General features: G+C 43.7%; 1 protein-coding gene across 1 annotated transcript; it reads right to left on the bottom strand.

Annotated features, from left to right (window-relative positions):
- Nucleotides 1-1,127: 1,127 nt before the first annotated feature.
- LOC135506934 (zinc finger protein 624-like) lies at nt 1,128-14,438 on the bottom strand. Its single transcript, XM_064926368.1, has 6 exons — nt 13,993-14,438; nt 13,077-13,207; nt 12,702-12,869; nt 3,860-4,024; nt 3,346-3,457; nt 1,128-3,159 (listed from the first exon to the last, which is right to left on the bottom strand). The coding sequence occupies exons 1-6, from the start codon at nt 14,273-14,275 to the stop codon at nt 2,189-2,191; spliced, it is 1,830 nt and encodes a 609-aa protein (XP_064782440.1). The 5' UTR covers nt 14,276-14,438; the 3' UTR covers nt 1,128-2,188.
- Nucleotides 14,439-16,852: the final 2,414 nt, after the last annotated feature.

The raw sequence follows: 16,852 nt of genomic DNA, 5'->3' as shown, positions 1-16,852 counted from the left end.
CTACATCACCTCAGTAAGGAAAATAGTCAACTGTCCTTGTTCTAGCCTAGGGTTACTGTCTCTCTAAAAACAGGTATTTACAAGCCTGTTTCAAACGAAAAGTTACCAAAGACTTAATGTGGGTTATATGGTTGATTACCCTCTTAACTCAAGACACTTCACATGATAACTATCTCAGACATACCCTGTGTGTATCTCAAGCTACACTGCTACGATTTCTCCCGGTTGTGGACACTCCTATGTCTAGTAAGGTTACACAGGAAGGAGAAGCTCTTGTAACATAGTTTGCACTTGAAGGGCTTCTCCTTGGTGTGAAGTCTGGTGCTCCCTCAAATAGTTTGCCCAAGCGAAGAGCTTCCCACACCTTGGGCAGGTGTACGGCTTCTCTGCGTCTGTCCTAATGCTCGGCCTCCCATGTTATGACCAAATGACAACAGATGAGGTAGAAACAGGAGTCTTTGAGCTCCGTCCTTGACCTCGAGTCATTGTTTGGGTGTTGTTGGGATTGTGTGCTGTGTTATAGGCTAGGTACCTCTTGTGAATGCCCATCCTAACCCTGTCTGTATTGGTGGGGTAACCATGAGGTAACTGAGGAAGGTTAGACCTAGGTCCAGGTCTTCTATTAACCCATTCACCAGGCATTAGATGAGATCCTGGAGAAGACAGACTTCCCATTGGTCTCCCACCACTCTCTGTGAAGGCTGGAGCTTAGGGTCACCTGCTCTGTTCATCATGGATACTGTGGTGTTCATATCATAGGAACATGAGGGTCTATCTCTATGAGCCCCTGAGACTGTGAAGAGAAGGGTCTGGGCTGCAGACTGGATCCCTGACTGGAGCCTCTGTCTCTCTGATGACCACCAGGACTGAGGTTGTTCAGTCCACCTGTCCACTGGTTGTGTTCTGTGTGGTGGTGGGGTTTTTGTCCCTTGTGGTTTGGTCCTGGTTCCGACTCGGGAAGGAAGAGTGAAGGCTCCTGATCGGGGGCCAGGGTTTGTGACCAGCCGCTTCAGAGGTCCAGTCTCTCCCACCAGCAACACTAGATATCAGCAGGTCCTCATTGACTGCAAACACTAATTTTACAGAAGAGCATATAAAGGTTAATATAAGAAACTCTTTGCTGTACACACAGAAACAAAATGTTTTTAATCACAGTCAAGCCCATCTCTAACACTGTGATTCAAGTAACTAATAATACTGATCAATAATGATCATACACATGCATAGCGTGAAGTACAGTACTTTTACTGCACAAATACAGAGATTTCTGCGCATGCAGGGATCTACTAGCCTTCTCATTTCAGTTGCTGCTCAGTGCTGAGTCATTCTGTGACTCCACTGCCGCTTGTACACAAAACAGTTAGAACAATCAGTTATTTGTCTTTAACAGTCGTCGAGCAATGTTCCTCTTTCATCATCATTACAAACAATGGCTAAACAGGAGGCAGACTCCGGGGTTATATGGCAGCATAAACTATAAAGATTATAGCATCACATCAAACGCAAATTGTTTTGTCCCAATGCAATGTGTAGACTGTCTTGTCTGAGACTATTGCTACAGCAATATCCATTACACAAGACAGAGAAGGTTGTAGCCTTCATACATATTTTTGGAAAGTTCATTCAAATCGCATCTGTTCAGACATATGAGGCAAAGGCCGGATAGATTATCATATCGCTCAAATTGGTTTCGTGTCAAGAAGAGGGTGACTAAATAGAGAACCGTGAACATGAGTAAATAACACATGCGCAGAATGTAATTTGGATCCTTAGATTTGAGAAAGACCTTTCCAGAGGGGTGAAGCGGGGATGAAAACTCCATATTCGTAGCCTCTGCCTTCCTGTACATTTGGTACCCTCGCTTGAAAACATACTTCGGAAAAGGTTCAACATTACATTACTCATCTTCGTGTCAAGTAAACATGAATTAAGGCACTATCATTTCCTCATTATAACAGGACAAGGTTGTCACCTTTCATCAGAGAAGCATTTTTACAGACGCCATCACACCAACCATGCCTCATCATACTCATTCTTTCCTCAGTTCAACTCATCCAGTTCCCTACTACATCCATAACCAACAGAATTAACTACAAACAAACTATCTAGTACTACATAACATGTTACTATACATGGGCCATGTGCATTTTCTGCTGGTCTTTCCTGAGATAGCTCCTCTCTGAGAAACTCATTGCGTACAGGTGATTGGCCCCTCTCCCGTGTGGACCTTCAAGTGCATCTTCAGATGGTGCTGGTGGGAGAACCTTTTGTCACACTGGGGGCAACTATTTGGTTTCTCCCCTGTGTGGACCCTCTGGTGCCTCTTCAAGCTGGACGAGTGGGAGAAACTGACCCGGCACAGGTGGCAGCTGAAAGGTTTCTCCCCTGTGTGGACCCTCTGGTGCCTCTTCAGGTGACAAGCTTCAGCAAAGCGCATCTGACAATGGGTACAGCCAAATGGTTTCTCCCCTGTGTGCATCCTCTTATGGATCTCCACCTGTTTGGGGAAACTGAAGGCTTTCCCACAGAATGAACAAGAGAAGCGCTTATCTTTGCCATTAGATCTGCTGATAGCGCTACTACTGTAATTTGTTAATGGGATTGTATAGCCATTTATTGTTGAGGGACTGACATTGTCTGAAGTCTGGTTTAACATAAGGAGAGGAGGACGAAGGTCAGGCAGTGTCTGTGTTGTTGCAGGGTCCATGTTCCAGTTGATAGATCCTATAGAAGGCAGGCTGAAGGCAGCAACTGTTAGGGGGTTAACCTGAGGCACCATCAGTCTCTCTGAATCACAACTATAGGAGCAGGACGGAGCATAGCTAGCCAAATCTGTGTCTGTTCTCTCCCGCTGCATATGGACACCTCCCCGTCCCTGTAGATCAAATCTACGCCTTGCCCTGGTCTCTGCCAGTCTGTTGTCATGGAGACTTTGTTCGGTCATTGTTCTGTGTTCAACTGTCTGTTTCTGGTTGTGGTTAACAGTGTTGTTCCCCAGCCCAGAGTTGAAGACGCTGTCCCATCCAATAACCTCCACTATGTCACCAGTAATCCTGGCCTGCTCAGTGATATCCTCCCCCAGGCCCTTGGCTGCACCCGTCTGGGTATGGGAATCAAAGATGGCCGCCCAGTCTCCTCTGTTAGCCTCCAGCCAACCACCTGCAGGAAGAGGTTAGAAAATAGACTTTAAAAACATGGAGTTGTCGTCAATTACCTGGTCAAGTTCATACATTAATGTGTGTTTTTGTATGTAAACATAAGTTGCATGTATTTCATTTAATGAATGAAGTAAATTCCTGTTGAAGATATATTACTGTATGTAGGCTATATGTATTTCTCCCTTACTTGGCACCCCCATCTTTAGTCCACTAAGCAGATCAATGCTCTCTGGTCTGTCTTGTATGGTCTCCTTTTTGACTAGCAGCAGACCAGGCTTCCCATCCTCCATGTCTACTGACTGTAAGAGATACAGAGTGAGAGGATGTTGGATCAAGAAATCTGATATGAGCACCCTGCTATGGAGCATCTTCTGATTAGGCGATGAGGGATTGTTATGAGTATTATGCAAACTTGTTGGTTGATGTGATACTATGCAAATGATGTGTTTGTTGATTTGATTACTTGACACTTTAATGGTGTGATAATTGAAAGGCATGGTCCCATACTTAAAGCAAAAATAATCAAGACCAGGGCCAGTATCCAGAGTATAAGTGCTGATCAAGGATCAGTTCCCTACCAGTCTATATTGTCTTATTCATTATGATCGAAAAGGCAAAACCGATTCTAGATCAGCATTGCTGCTTTTTGAAAACAGGCCCTGACCTAATACTATTCAGCCAGTAGTTCACAGTGGGCTAACCTCAGTGAGACTGTGTGTGGTCCTGTGCTGCTCAGCTGGTTGCTCTGTGGGTTCAGGAGGAGGTGTCGTCTGGTTGTACTCTACGGCCATGGTCCCCTCAGGGTTCCCCAGACCCTCCTCACACCCCTCCTCCTTCACCAGCAGCACCTCTGGACCCTCCTCCTCCTGGAACAGAGAGGTGATACAGATTACACAGACATACACTCCCTCAGGTAGGTACACACAGAGAAACACACTTTCAACATCCCCACTACATTTGAGTCCTATACTGCAGTTATATAATTACTTCATTATTTTTTAAACCCATCATGTTGTGGGTAAAAAGAAATCAGCTGAAGCCTGGTAAAGATCCATCCAGTCCTGCTAGTTATAGACCTATTGCACTTACATAAAAACTCTGCAAACTAATGGAAAAGTTGATTGTGGGTAGATTGTTGTATTATCTGGAACATAGGGATCTAAGTCCATCTCAAAGTGGATTCAGAAAAATAAGGACTATCCTTCATGTATTGGTTACAATTAGTACTGCAGTGACCAAAGCTTTGGCAATGAAGAAAGTGATGTCTATTGTATATTTTGACATAGAAAAAGCATTTGATACAATGTGGAGGGAAGGGCTACTGGTTAAATTTAATGTGTATAGGTGACAGAATGTACAACTGGATTATGGATTTGCTTGATCGAACCTTCCAGGTCAGGTTGGGATCGGAGTTATCAAGAGAATATGAGGTGGAAAATGGAACTCCACAGGATAGCACCATTAGTCCCACCTTATTCACGGTGATACAGGGTATAGGGGCGGCCTTATATGCAGATGATGGTGCCATTGTAATAGATAAAAGGCAACAAGCTGTTTTAGCAGTAGAGGAATGATCCTTATCATGGGGTTTGAAGTTATCTGTATTCAAATCTTGTTTTCTAACAAAAAGACAAAGGAAGATGTCAGTGTTCGATTATATGGACAATAATTGAAAACATTACATTTAAGTCATTTAGCAGACGCTCTTATCCAGAGCGACTTACAAATTGGTGAATTCACCTTCTGACATCCAGTGGAACAGCCACTTTACAATAGTGCATCTAAATCATTAAGGGGGGGTGAGAAGGATTACTTATCCTATCCTAGGTATTCCTTGAAGAGGTGGGGTTTCAGGTGTCTCCGGAAGGTGGTGATTGACTCCGCTGTCCTGGCGTCGTGAGGGAGTTTGTTCCACCATTGGGGGGCCAGAGCAGCGAACAGTTTTGACTGGGCTGAGCGGGAACTGTACTTCCTCAATGGTAGGGAGGCGAGCAGGCCAGAGGTGGATGAACGCAGTGCCCTTGCTTGGGTGTAGGGCCTGATCAGAGCCTGGAGGTACTGCGGTGCCGTTCCCCTCACAGCTCCGTAGGCAAGCACCATGGTCTTGTAGCGGATGCGAGCTTCAACTGGAAGCCAGTGGAGAGAGCGGAGGAGCGGGGTGACGTGAGAGAACTTGGGAAGGTTGAACACCAGACGGGCTGCGGCGTTCTGGATGAGTTGTAGGGGTTTAATGGCACAGGCAGGGAGCCCAGCCAACAGCGAGTTGCAGTAATCCAGACGGGAGATGACAAGTGCCTGGATTAGGACCTGCGCCGCTTCCTGTGTGAGGCAGGGTCGTACTCTGCGGATGTTGTAGAGCATGAACCTACAGGAACGGGCCACCGCCATGATGTTGGTTGAGAACGACAGGGTGTTGTCCAGGATCACGCCAAGGTTCTTAGCGCTCTGGGAGGAGGACACAATGGAGTTGTCAACCGTGATGGCGAGATCATGGAACGGGCAGTCCTTCCCCGGGAGGAAGAGCAGCTCCGTCTTGCCGAGGTTCAGCTTGAGGTGGTGATCCGTCATCCACACTGATATGTCTGCCAGACATGCAGAGATGCGATTCGCCACCTGGTCATCAGAAGGGGGAAAGGAGAAGATTAATTGTGTGTGTCGTCTGCATAGCAATGATAGGAGAGACCATGTGAGGTTATGACAGAGCCAAGTGACTTGGTGTATAGCGAGAATAGGAGAGGGTCTAGAACAGAGCCCTGGGGGACACCAGTGGTGAGAGCGCGTGGCGAGGAGACAGATTCTCGCCACGCCACCTGGTAGGAGCGACCTGTCAGGTAGGACGCGAAAAGGGTAACATAATTTAAGTATTTGGGGCTATGGTTTGATGAAAAGCTTACTTGGAGAGAGACGTCATATTACATGTATTGAGACTAAATGTAAGAAAGTATTCAATCTTATGAGGACAATAGTTGTGCATGACTGGGGGGCAGATAGGCAATCTTTTGGCCCAGAGATTGGGAAAATGGTTGAATATGGACTCAGGGACCTTGTTATTGGGCCATCTGTGGCAATAGGAAATGTGCCACTGTGGTTTTATACAAGAACATGCAGTATGTTGATCTTAGCCTAATCCAACGGTTCCCAAACTCGGTCCTCTGGACCCCGAAGAGTGCACTTTTTGGTTTTTGCTGTAGCACTACACTAAGCCTACTGGATGACAACTTGTTTTTAAACAAGACAGAAGAAATCACCTTTTCCTACATAACATAGGTACAGCATACCCCATTATTGTATGGGACACTTAAATGTGCCTTAAGAGGCCATACAATTCAACAAAAACATTTTAGGTCAAGAGTTCATCTGAAAAAGGAAATAGAGGAACTAACAGTAGAGATAGATAGCTATAAAAACAGGACCATAGAGGCTCAGAGTAAGTTAGAGGAAAAACCTAAATAAATGGAGGAATGTATTCAAGAAAGACCAAGTGTAATATATTATAAAAATAAACTGAACTGGATGGAATATCGGGAAAAATGCACCAAATAACATTATCTTCCGACATTGAAATGCTACCAAAAATGTTTTATAGAAACTTGTTACAAATAACGTCCTCAATGACTAACCAACAATATTTTAGGAGGAAGCAAAGTACTTAAAGAATATGTTTCCATTTCAGTCTCCTCCATTTCCACTAAAGGAAGTTAATTGTAAGATTTGTTTTCTATTAAAGTATAAAATGAACAGTTATACAGAGACTAATGTGAAGGCCTAATTAGAGGAGGAAATTCTAGATGCAATTAAAGTCTCAAGTCTGGGAAAACTCCATGGGTGGAGTTTAAAGCCTCGAGTCTTCCTGGTTATGACACTACAAGCCTTGCACACCTGTATTTGGGGAGTTTCTCCCATTCTTCTCTGCAGATCCTCTCAAGTTGTCAAGTTGTATGCATCGCTGCACAGCTATTTTCAGGTCTCTCCAGAGAATGATCTGTTTGAAGTCCGGATTCTGGCTGGGCCACTCAAGGACATTCAAAGACTTGTCCCGAAGCCACTCCTATATGGTCTTGGCTGTGTGCTTAGGGTTGTTGTCCTGTTGGAAGGTGAACCTTCGCCCAAGTCTGGAGCAGGTTTTCATCAAGGATCTCTCTGTACTCTGCTCCGTTCATCTCTCCCCTCAATCCTGACTAGTCTCCCAGTCCCTGCCTTTGAAAAACATGGTGAAGCTGCCACCACCATGCTTCACCGTGGGGATGTGCCAGGTTTCCTCCAGATGTGACGCTTGACATTGAGGCCAAAGAGTTCAATCTTGGTTTCATCAGACCAGAGAATCTTGTTTCTCATGGTCCGAGAGTCCTTAGGTGCCTTTTGGCAAACTCTAAGCAGGCTGTCATGTGCCTTTTAATGAGGAGTGGCTTCTGTATGGCCACTCTACCATAAAGGCCTGATTTGGTGGAGTGCTGCAGAGATCGTTGTCCTTCTGGAAGATTCTCCCATCTCCACAAACCTGTCAGTGACCATTGGGTTCTTGGTCAGAAAGAGTCTTGGTGGTTCTAAACTTCTTTCATTTAAGAACAATGGAGGCCACTGTGTTCTTGGACCGTCAATGCTGCAGACATTTTTGGTACCTTTCCCCAGATCTGTGCCTTGACAAAATCCTGTCTCGGAGCTCTACGGAAAACTCCTTCGACCTCAGTGCATGTCAGAGCAAAACCAAGCCATATCAACTGTGGGACCTTATATAGACAGGTGTGTGCCATTCCAAATCATGTCCAATCAATTGAATTTACCACGGGTGGACTCCAATCAAGTTGTAGGAACATCAAGGATGATCAATGGAAACAGGATACACCTGATCTCAATTGAGTCTCATAGCAAAGGGTCTGAATACTTATGTAAATAAGCTATCGGTTTTACATTTTTAATATATGTGCAAAAACATCTAAAAACCTGTTTCGCTTTGTCATTATGGGGTATTGTGTGTAGGTTGATGGAAAAAACAATTTAATCGATTTTAGAATAAGGTTGTAACGTAACAAAATGTGAAAAAAATCAAGGGGTCTGAATACTTTCCAAATGCACTGTAAGACAAGTACTGGAAACAATAGAACACTATGAAAATCGGGGGAAAGGCCTTTGATAAAGTACGACTGGAATTTATATATAAATGCCTGGACTATTTTAATTTAGGAGAATCTCTTATAAAATGGGTTAAAGCCAGTCAAGTTCTTCCACATCGATCTCAACAAACTATTGATGTATGCACCTCGCATTGTGCACGCGGGCATTGTCATGCTGAAACAGGAAAGAGTCTTCCCCAAATTGTTGCCACAAAGTTGGAAGCAAAGAATCATATAGAATGTCAATGTGTGCTGTGGCATTAAGATTTCCCTACACTGGAACTATTTTTATTTTTTTTATTTTTTTATTTCACCTTTATTTAACCAGGTAGGCTAGTTGAGAACAAGTTCTCATTTGCAACTGCGACCTGGCCAAGATAAAGCATAGCAGTGTGAACAGACAACAGTTACACATGGAGTAAACAATAAACAAGTCAATAACACAGTAGAAAAAAGAGTCTATATACATTGTGTGCAAAAGGCATGAGGAGGTAGGCAAATAATTACAATTTTGCAGATTAACACTGGAGTGATAAATGATCAGATGGTCATGTACAGGTAGAGATATTGATGTGCAAAAGAGCAGAAAAGTAAATAAATAAAAACAGTATGGGGATGAGGTTGGTAAAATTGGGTGGGCTATTTACCGATAGACTATGTACAGCTGCAGCGATCGGTTAGCTGCTCAGATAGCAGATGTTTGAAGTTGGTGAGGGAGATAAAAGTCTCCAACTTCAGCGATTTTTGCAATTCGTTCCAGTCACAGGCAGCAGAGAACTGGAACGAAAGGCGGCCAAATGAGGTGTTGGCTTTAGGGATGATCAGTGAGATACACCTGCTGGAGCGCGTGCTACGGGTGGGTGTTGCCATCGTGACCAGTGAACTGAGATAAGGCGGAGCTTTACCTAGCATGGACTTGTAGATGACCTGGAACCAGTGGGTCTGGCGACGAATATGTAGCGAGGGCCAGCCGACTAGAGCATACAAGTCGCAGTGGTGGGTGGGGTATGTGGTGGTGGTGCTTTAGTGACAAAACGGATGGCACTGTGATAAACTGCATCCAGTTTGCTGAGTAGAGTGTTGGAAGCTATTTTGTAGATGACGTCGCCGAAGTCGAGGATCGGTAGGATAGTCAGTTTTACTAGGGTAAGTTTGGTGGCATGAGTGAAGGAGGCTTTGTTGCGGAATAGAAAGCCGACTCTAGATTTGATTTTCGATTGGAGATGTTTGATACGAGTCTGGAAGGAGAGTTTGGAACCATGGTAAACAGCCCCAGAGCATTATTCCTCCTCCTAACTTCACAGTTGGCACTATGCATTGGGGCAAGTATCGTTCTCCTTGCATCCACCAAACCCAGATTCATCCATCGAACTGTCAGATGGTGAAGTGTGATTCATCACTCCAGAGAACGCGTTTCCACTGCTCCAGAGTCCAATGGCGGAAAGTTTTATACCACGTTATGACACAATAACAGTGAGATCTCTGAAACATGATAACAAAGATGCATTTATTGACCAATTGAGTAAAGTTAACTGGGAGCCGGTACTTACATGTCTAGATATGGATTATAAAATGAGAAACTAAAATATTGATATATTTTTTGTGATTTTGTTAAAAATAAACAGGATAGAACTATTTGAACAAATGTTTCTTAATCATTGTGGATACTTTGCCTCCATTGAAAACTGTTAGAATTAAAGAACTGAATCTTGAATGAATCAGGAAATCATTAAGGCCATTAAATGAAGAAATACTTATTTTCAAGAATATAACAGTACCGAAGATGAAGAGGCTCTCAATAGACACAAAACCTTAAGGAACAAATCTAGTCAGATGAGGTCAAATTTGTGAAAATACGAAGTTGTGGCAGTCACTAAACATAGCGACAGGGAAGAATGCAAATTGTAAAAGCATTGGTCTGGAGGTCAATGGGGAAATACAATTTGACAAGGAAGTGGTAGCTGATAGTTTCAATACCTTTTTCACAACATTTCCCACACATTTGGTTGAGAAGCTACCTGATTATACTGGAGTGTCTGGTTATGGTCAGGTTTGGACACTACAGACATTTTTGTGAGAAAACCGAATTGAGAGATGTCTCTTGGTCTAACAAACACCGCTGTAGCTCGGCCACCTTCCACCGCAGATACGAAAGGCTGCTATTGGCGGATGCGGTGGATTGCAACGCAGCCCATACACAAAAAATACGATGTCTCTAACTTAAACAGATTTTGATGGGGATATTTTTGAATGCTAATTTAATTTCCACGCGGGCATCAACTCTAGGGGTCGAGCATTTTATGCTGCTTGGCTGGCTATCCGTTGGGAACTAAAAGAGTACTATTAATTCAACTTGGTCTGGTCCACAACATTATTCCAGACTCAGCCCCTAGGACCTTATCCAACTAGCCAGATACTAATATTCATTGTTAACATTCTATCTGGTAAGAACACATTTGTATATACTGGCGCTGTTGAATGGAACTAACTACCACAGCAACTCAGCCATACCAATCATAACCACCTTTTAAAAAAATGTCAAAAGCTGGCTAATGAGTAACTCTTTTTTGTCTGTATGTGTTGGTATCTGTTATTGTATGCGTATGTTTTTTTCATTTTTTTTTTAAATGAGCCTATAATGCAAATAAGTCCCAGACTTGATTGTGCAATCCCAGTAACATTGAAAAACATATATTTGTACTGTGTGTATATGTATTTTTTTTTTTACCGACAAATCAAATCAATCGGAGTTGAGGATAAGGCAATACATAAAAGACCGTAAATACACAACCGCATACAGTATTTAGCCATGAAGCATGTTCTGATTGGCCAAGTGAAGGGTCAAAACTTGACACTCCTACAACTTATTTATTCATCTAAACTCAGCCCTTTTGCGCCACCACGAGCTACTGCAACCACAATTATCACTGTGAAAATAGCAAATATTTTTTAGACACAACCCTGGACCTATTGCGTTACCGCCAGGGCTAAGATTTATCTGTTTGTTATTATAGAGTCTTTAGAATGAAGTCCCATTTTGTTTTTATTAAACAGTGTTAAGTGTTAAATATGCCATTTGAAAAACACATGTACACGCCTCAACAAAAAAAGTCAGCATGAACTTGATAAACTGCATTCATTTTCTCATAAAAGGTGTCTTGGGAAATTTTGTGAACATCATATATCCTACACAGTATATACACAATATGTAACAGACTTTTTAGGCTTATATATCACACAATGTCTGGATGCAATATTCTACCCAGGAATATTCAACACTGAAATCTGTTACTCTGGTTATTCCCAATGCACCTGGGGATATTTTCTGCTGAAAACAATAAATTCAACTCTATCTTTAATGCAGGGGTTGATCTAAATTTGAGAAGCTATCGAGCGGAATGGTAACTTTCGATGTTTTCCAATGGAATGTTTTTTCTGCTGGTGTATCCTGAGGCATCTCCTTTCTGAGAACCTCTTCCCGCAGTACGTACAGGCGAACGGCCTCTCTTCTGTGTGGACCTTCAGGTGCATCTTCAGGTGGTCCTGGCGGGAGAACCTCTTCTCACACTGTGGGCAGCTGTAGGATTTCTCCCCTGTGTGGACCCTCTGGTGCCTCTTCAGGTCACCAGCCTGGACAAAGCGCATGTTACACTGGGTACAGCTGAAGGGTTTCACCCCTCTGTGGACCCTCTGGTGGACCTCCACCTTCTGGGGGCTGCTGAAGCCTTTGTTACAGAACATGCAGATGAACCGTTTCTCTTTACTATTGCCTGATGTGGCTCCCCCTCCCTGAGCCTGGGCTCTAGACCTGTCGTTTGAGTTCAATACCAGATCGAAAAGGACGCTGCCCTGTAAATCGGAAAACCCCATCGATGTAGACACTGGGTCGCGATCCCTAAACGCATGTAAAGAGGAGTGGGTGGCAATATTTAGATTTGTCTCTAATCTTCCCCTGTAATCTAATAAATCTCTGCCCTGTGAGTTTCTGTCTCCTAGGTGAATTTCTGCATTCCGTGTGGGAGGAACGTCACCCTCCACTTTTACAGTTACCTCATCTACAACAATAATCTCCCCTTTCTTATCTAGGCACCCTTCAGAGTATACACTACTACTGTATGGGTTCCAGTCCCCTCTAGACAGATCAGTCTGGGTCTCTTAACCCAAGGGCATGTGGCCCGGGTCCATCTCTGTAGCGTAAGAACAATAGGGATCATTACCGCCAGTGTTTAACGCATCACTATAGCCATCATCACGGGTATGGACCATCCTTTGGCTCTGATGAAATACCGGTAAATACTCCAAGCCTGGAGCAGGAGCACAGCCCAGTCTCCCCAAGCCCAGTCTCTCTGGGCCTGATCAGTGGTCAGATCCTGTGTGTTTAAGTCTCTGTGTCTGTCTCTGATTTGAGGACAGTGTTTGGATTTCCACTGACCTCCGTGATGCTGCGTTTGGTCCTGGGAGGTGCTGGGGCGGTGACCTCCGTGGCTACAGAGGGCTCTCCTGCCACTCCAGTCTGGATGTCTCTGCTGTGCCGTGGGTCCACCTCTCCTTCAGACCTCTCCTGCTTGACCCCAGGACCTGCAGCTTCTCCATCTGCAGACTGACACAAGAAGAGAGGAGGATATTATCAGTACATGTGTTGAATTGGATAACGATGTCGTAGGGAATTCTCACAAGCTCCCCTATGGCAGATATATTAGGATGTAAATGTAAGCAAGTGAATAGCTGAAGAGAGCCTTTCTGTTATAAACCGTCCATGTTTGATTTACAAAGTAACTCATTTTTAATGCAACACTATTGCACTAACTTCTATCACAATAACGTGCTGGGTTGAGGTTCCAGTCCCCTCATCAACAGTGATTGGTTGGTCATCTCTCCATGTATTGTGTCCCGCTGGCTTCACAAAGCTCCTGTGGCCTCCAGTGACATGTCCTTCACCTGAGAGTGTGATTGGGGGTGAAAGAGGTGGTTAGGTTAGCTACAGTCAATGCAACAATATATTATACACTATAGACACTGTCTCGAATTTGCAAGGATGCAAGGTAACACTTCTCATAACTTATTGATATACTATTTATAGATTGATGTATTATGTTCCATGCATCACAGTAAGTAAATAATTGAATACATAATAAGAAATGCAGTAAATCAAGAATCTGGTTAGAATTTTGTTGTGGGTCATCTTTTATATGATGCGTAGGTTACAATGAGGCCACAACAAGGAATACTCTGGTTGATGCTGTTTATTACCTTCCTCAAGTAAGATATTCACACTGTGCTGTGTGAGTTTAGTAGCAACTAGCTAAGGGTATACCGGTTCGTTAGTATGTGTTAGAATGCTTAGCTTTGGCACAAGATAAACAGTGCTTCAATACCGTTTCGTTAACCATCAAGCAAATGAAGACAATCACCAGACGCATGCCCACTATATATGAAATAACCATGAACAATAGTAGCCAATAGGATTACAGGGGGCGTGCCAACACACGGCGAGCACAATAGGATCTCTATGGTTTGAGTTGCAATGACTGTACAATATCTACACTATGATTTTGGCTCTTCTTTGCACAAGATAGCTAAGTAAATCAGGAGAATTATTGCATACAAAAACTGACCAAGACCCACATCTGGGTAACACCTCAACATATGTGCAGAGGCGAACGGGTCTACAGGCACTGAGAAGAACCGCGACAGGCCGTGCCGCATCCGCCTGCTAAATGTACCTCTTGCCATTACTCTGTATCTGTCGACGATCTTGACACTACTGGGACGACTGGTGAGGACGCGATCTCGCATTGTCCTCTCTGCGCGCTCCCGTGACACCTTCAGTTCCAGTAGCTGTAGTTTCCTCCGCAATACCCTGTTTTCTTTCTGGCTTTGAGTTACTTCTAAACGAAACACTGCATAGTCGTCGTCTACGAGTTTACAGATCTCAGCTACAGCTGTATTCGCTAGCACCTCCATAATGGAGGCTATTTGAGTGTGAAAACCCACACAGTTAGCCATTGTTAGCAGCTAGCTAGTTTTACCTAGATAACATATCAACCAAGTCTTGTCTCCAACGTGAATTACAGACTACATGGTTTAAGTATGTGTTATTGAACGTCTAAATAACAATTTTAAAAAGCTGACGTGGAAATGGTTATTGGACTTCTTTGTTATCACGGCGTTCCACATTTTGTTTGTGCATACCGCCACCTACTGTACGGGAGTGTGTGGTCGACCACGTTATATTTTGTGATACAAAATTAAAGGGGTACATTTTAATGCACCACCAACTAACATTACACATATATATTATTTAATGAATAAACACCACCCCATTTCACTACTTTGATCCCAACTGATCCAACAACAAGCCAACGGCCTGGGTAGGACATGACTCATTTAACACACCTTGTCTCTTTTGCTGTAAAACCTTGTACACCCAAGTACTTCTCTGCAGCTGCCACCACAACAGCTATTTTCTGTGATTTACGTGCCATTACTGTGGCACAGTTGATAACCATGGCAATGAACGCTAAGAAGCCAACCTTACCAAAGCACAAATTCATATCACTATGTATTGGCATACTACTCACACCTGACCCATCATCCACTACTCTCGTCACTGCCTCGGCATATGATACCTTCTGTTCTACTACTGTTCTACAACCTCAACCGGTCTCTCTTGCACAAGGGACTTCTGATCCCCAGCAACATGGGCACCCCCACAGTTGACACCATTTTTTCCACCGATACTACACATTCCATTGTCCTATGCACTCCTACACACTGTTGAAACATGACCATAAGTTTGGCATCTGAAACACCTTAGTGGGTTCGGCACAAAAGCTCTCACGGGACAACTGACATGTCCTAACATGACTTTATCGGGTAAAGACGGCTTCAAACTCAAAAGGACAGACCGTGTCTTCTCAGTTTCACCACGCTCGCCACCGGGTATGTGTCGCACCAAACGGCGGGCATCACAGACATAGGGAATCTTCCATTTCAGTTGCTCCACCTCAACGCCACCCCAGTAATCACTCCTTTCAAGTCACAGGTCTTGTCCCGAGGCCTGTGACGTGAAGCACCTGCTCCCGATAGGCAGAAGAAAAACAGAAAATCATCACAAGTCTATTTCGAGCTACCTTCACCAATTTAACAGTATCCACATACTTTTGTACCCATCTTGTGACTACATATGGGTCAGCCAAAAGGCAGGGATCCACTTTCTCCAAAAATGTCACTCCCACTGGGACAGAACCATCCTTCGCATGACCATCGGGGTGAGGCTTGGAGTCTGAGGTCTTCATCACACCTGCCACCACAGGTAATTCAACTTCACTCTTGTCAGGTTCAATTTCTGAGCCATCAGAAACAGCAGAGTACGGTTTGTACTTGGCGGCATTCTTCCTCAACACACATCTTCCCTACACTAGGCTCTTCTTCCTCCCTGTCCATAACCACATCTTTCCGTTCACCATGCTCATGCCGCGCCTTCACCCACTGTATTGTTTGCAGAACCCGCACTGATGGCCTTTCTCCAATACACAACATCTGTTCCTTAGTCCAATTTATTAATCTGGCTATCTCTGGCCTCTCCTTGCTCGCAAAATTTGGGCTACTCTGCATCTGAGAGCATATCTGTAAGCATTCCGGTTTCCCAGATGTGACCGGAAAATTACTGTTCTGTGACTTACTGCCTTGCTTCAATGTTCTCGGTCACTGTTCACTTCTGTTTTCAAAGGATCTTACTGGTTTGCATCATAGCTCAAAGGGTGTGGTCGAATGAAAAAGGTATGCACACTGTTCTTTGAACTGTGCATACTTGAAGTGTCTCTTATTCATGATCACTATCTTTCAAGCTTGGGGCGGCAGGTAGTCTAGTGGTTAGAGTATTGGACTAGTAACCGGAAGGTTGCAAGATCAAATCCCTGAGCTGACAAGATAAAAAAAATCTGTCGTTCTGACCCTGAACAAGGCAGTTAATCCACTGTTCCTAGGCTGTCATTGACAATAAGAATTTGTTCTTAAATGACTTGCCGAGTAAAATAAATAAACGCTCAGACCAGTTTAGAAAGAACAGTGTGTTAGCTAGAGTAGAAAATAATATAATTACTTTATTCCAGCTACATCACATCAGAAAGGTAAATATTAATCTGTCCTTGTTCTAACCTAGTTTTACGGTCTTTAAAAAAATAGACAAGCCTGTTTGAAATGACAAGTTAATGAGGGGGTATGTGGTTAATTACCCTCCTGAACAGAAGTGAAAAGGATGTACACTCCCTAGTTTTCAATCTGGAATATCAAGTACAGGTGTACTTTAGTTCATGTTTAATATTTCACCTGTCATCACAAGACCTGAAGCCTTCAGGCCATTTACTACAAACAGCTTGAGGTCAAGGACTGTTTGTAAAGATCCCATACCACAGATGATAGATAAGCATTTGAGCTCTGGGGTTTTAATAAGAGAAACAGTTGAGGGACTTGATTTGAGCATGTTTTGGTGATTGTTGCATTGATGAACACAGTGACGTACATCAGTATAAATAAAGCCAAATTTGAGTGTGTGACTGAGAAAGTCAATTACTGAGGGGC

Source organism: Oncorhynchus masou, chromosome 20 (genome assembly GCF_036934945.1).
Source record: "Oncorhynchus masou masou isolate Uvic2021 chromosome 20, UVic_Omas_1.1, whole genome shotgun sequence".
In the NCBI taxonomy this organism is placed as follows: Eukaryota; Metazoa; Chordata; class Actinopteri; order Salmoniformes; family Salmonidae; genus Oncorhynchus; species Oncorhynchus masou.
Note: the sequence above shows the minus strand (reverse complement) of the source record. Positions and strands in the feature narration are given on the sequence as shown.

Bases quoted from the DNA above. Each gene is read 5' to 3' on its own strand.
- LOC135506934 (XM_064926368.1), bottom strand. From the start codon at position 14,275: ATGGCTAACTGTGTGGGTTTTCACACTCAAATAGCCTCCATTATGGAG. The intron at 13,208-13,992 runs GTACATTTAGCA...TCACACTCTCAG, and splicing joins ATACAGAGTAATGGCAAGAG to GTGAAGGACATGTCACTGGA. The intron at 12,870-13,076 runs GTTAGTGCAATA...TTCTTGTGTCAG, and splicing joins AGCACGTTATTGTGATAGAA to TCTGCAGATGGAGAAGCTGC.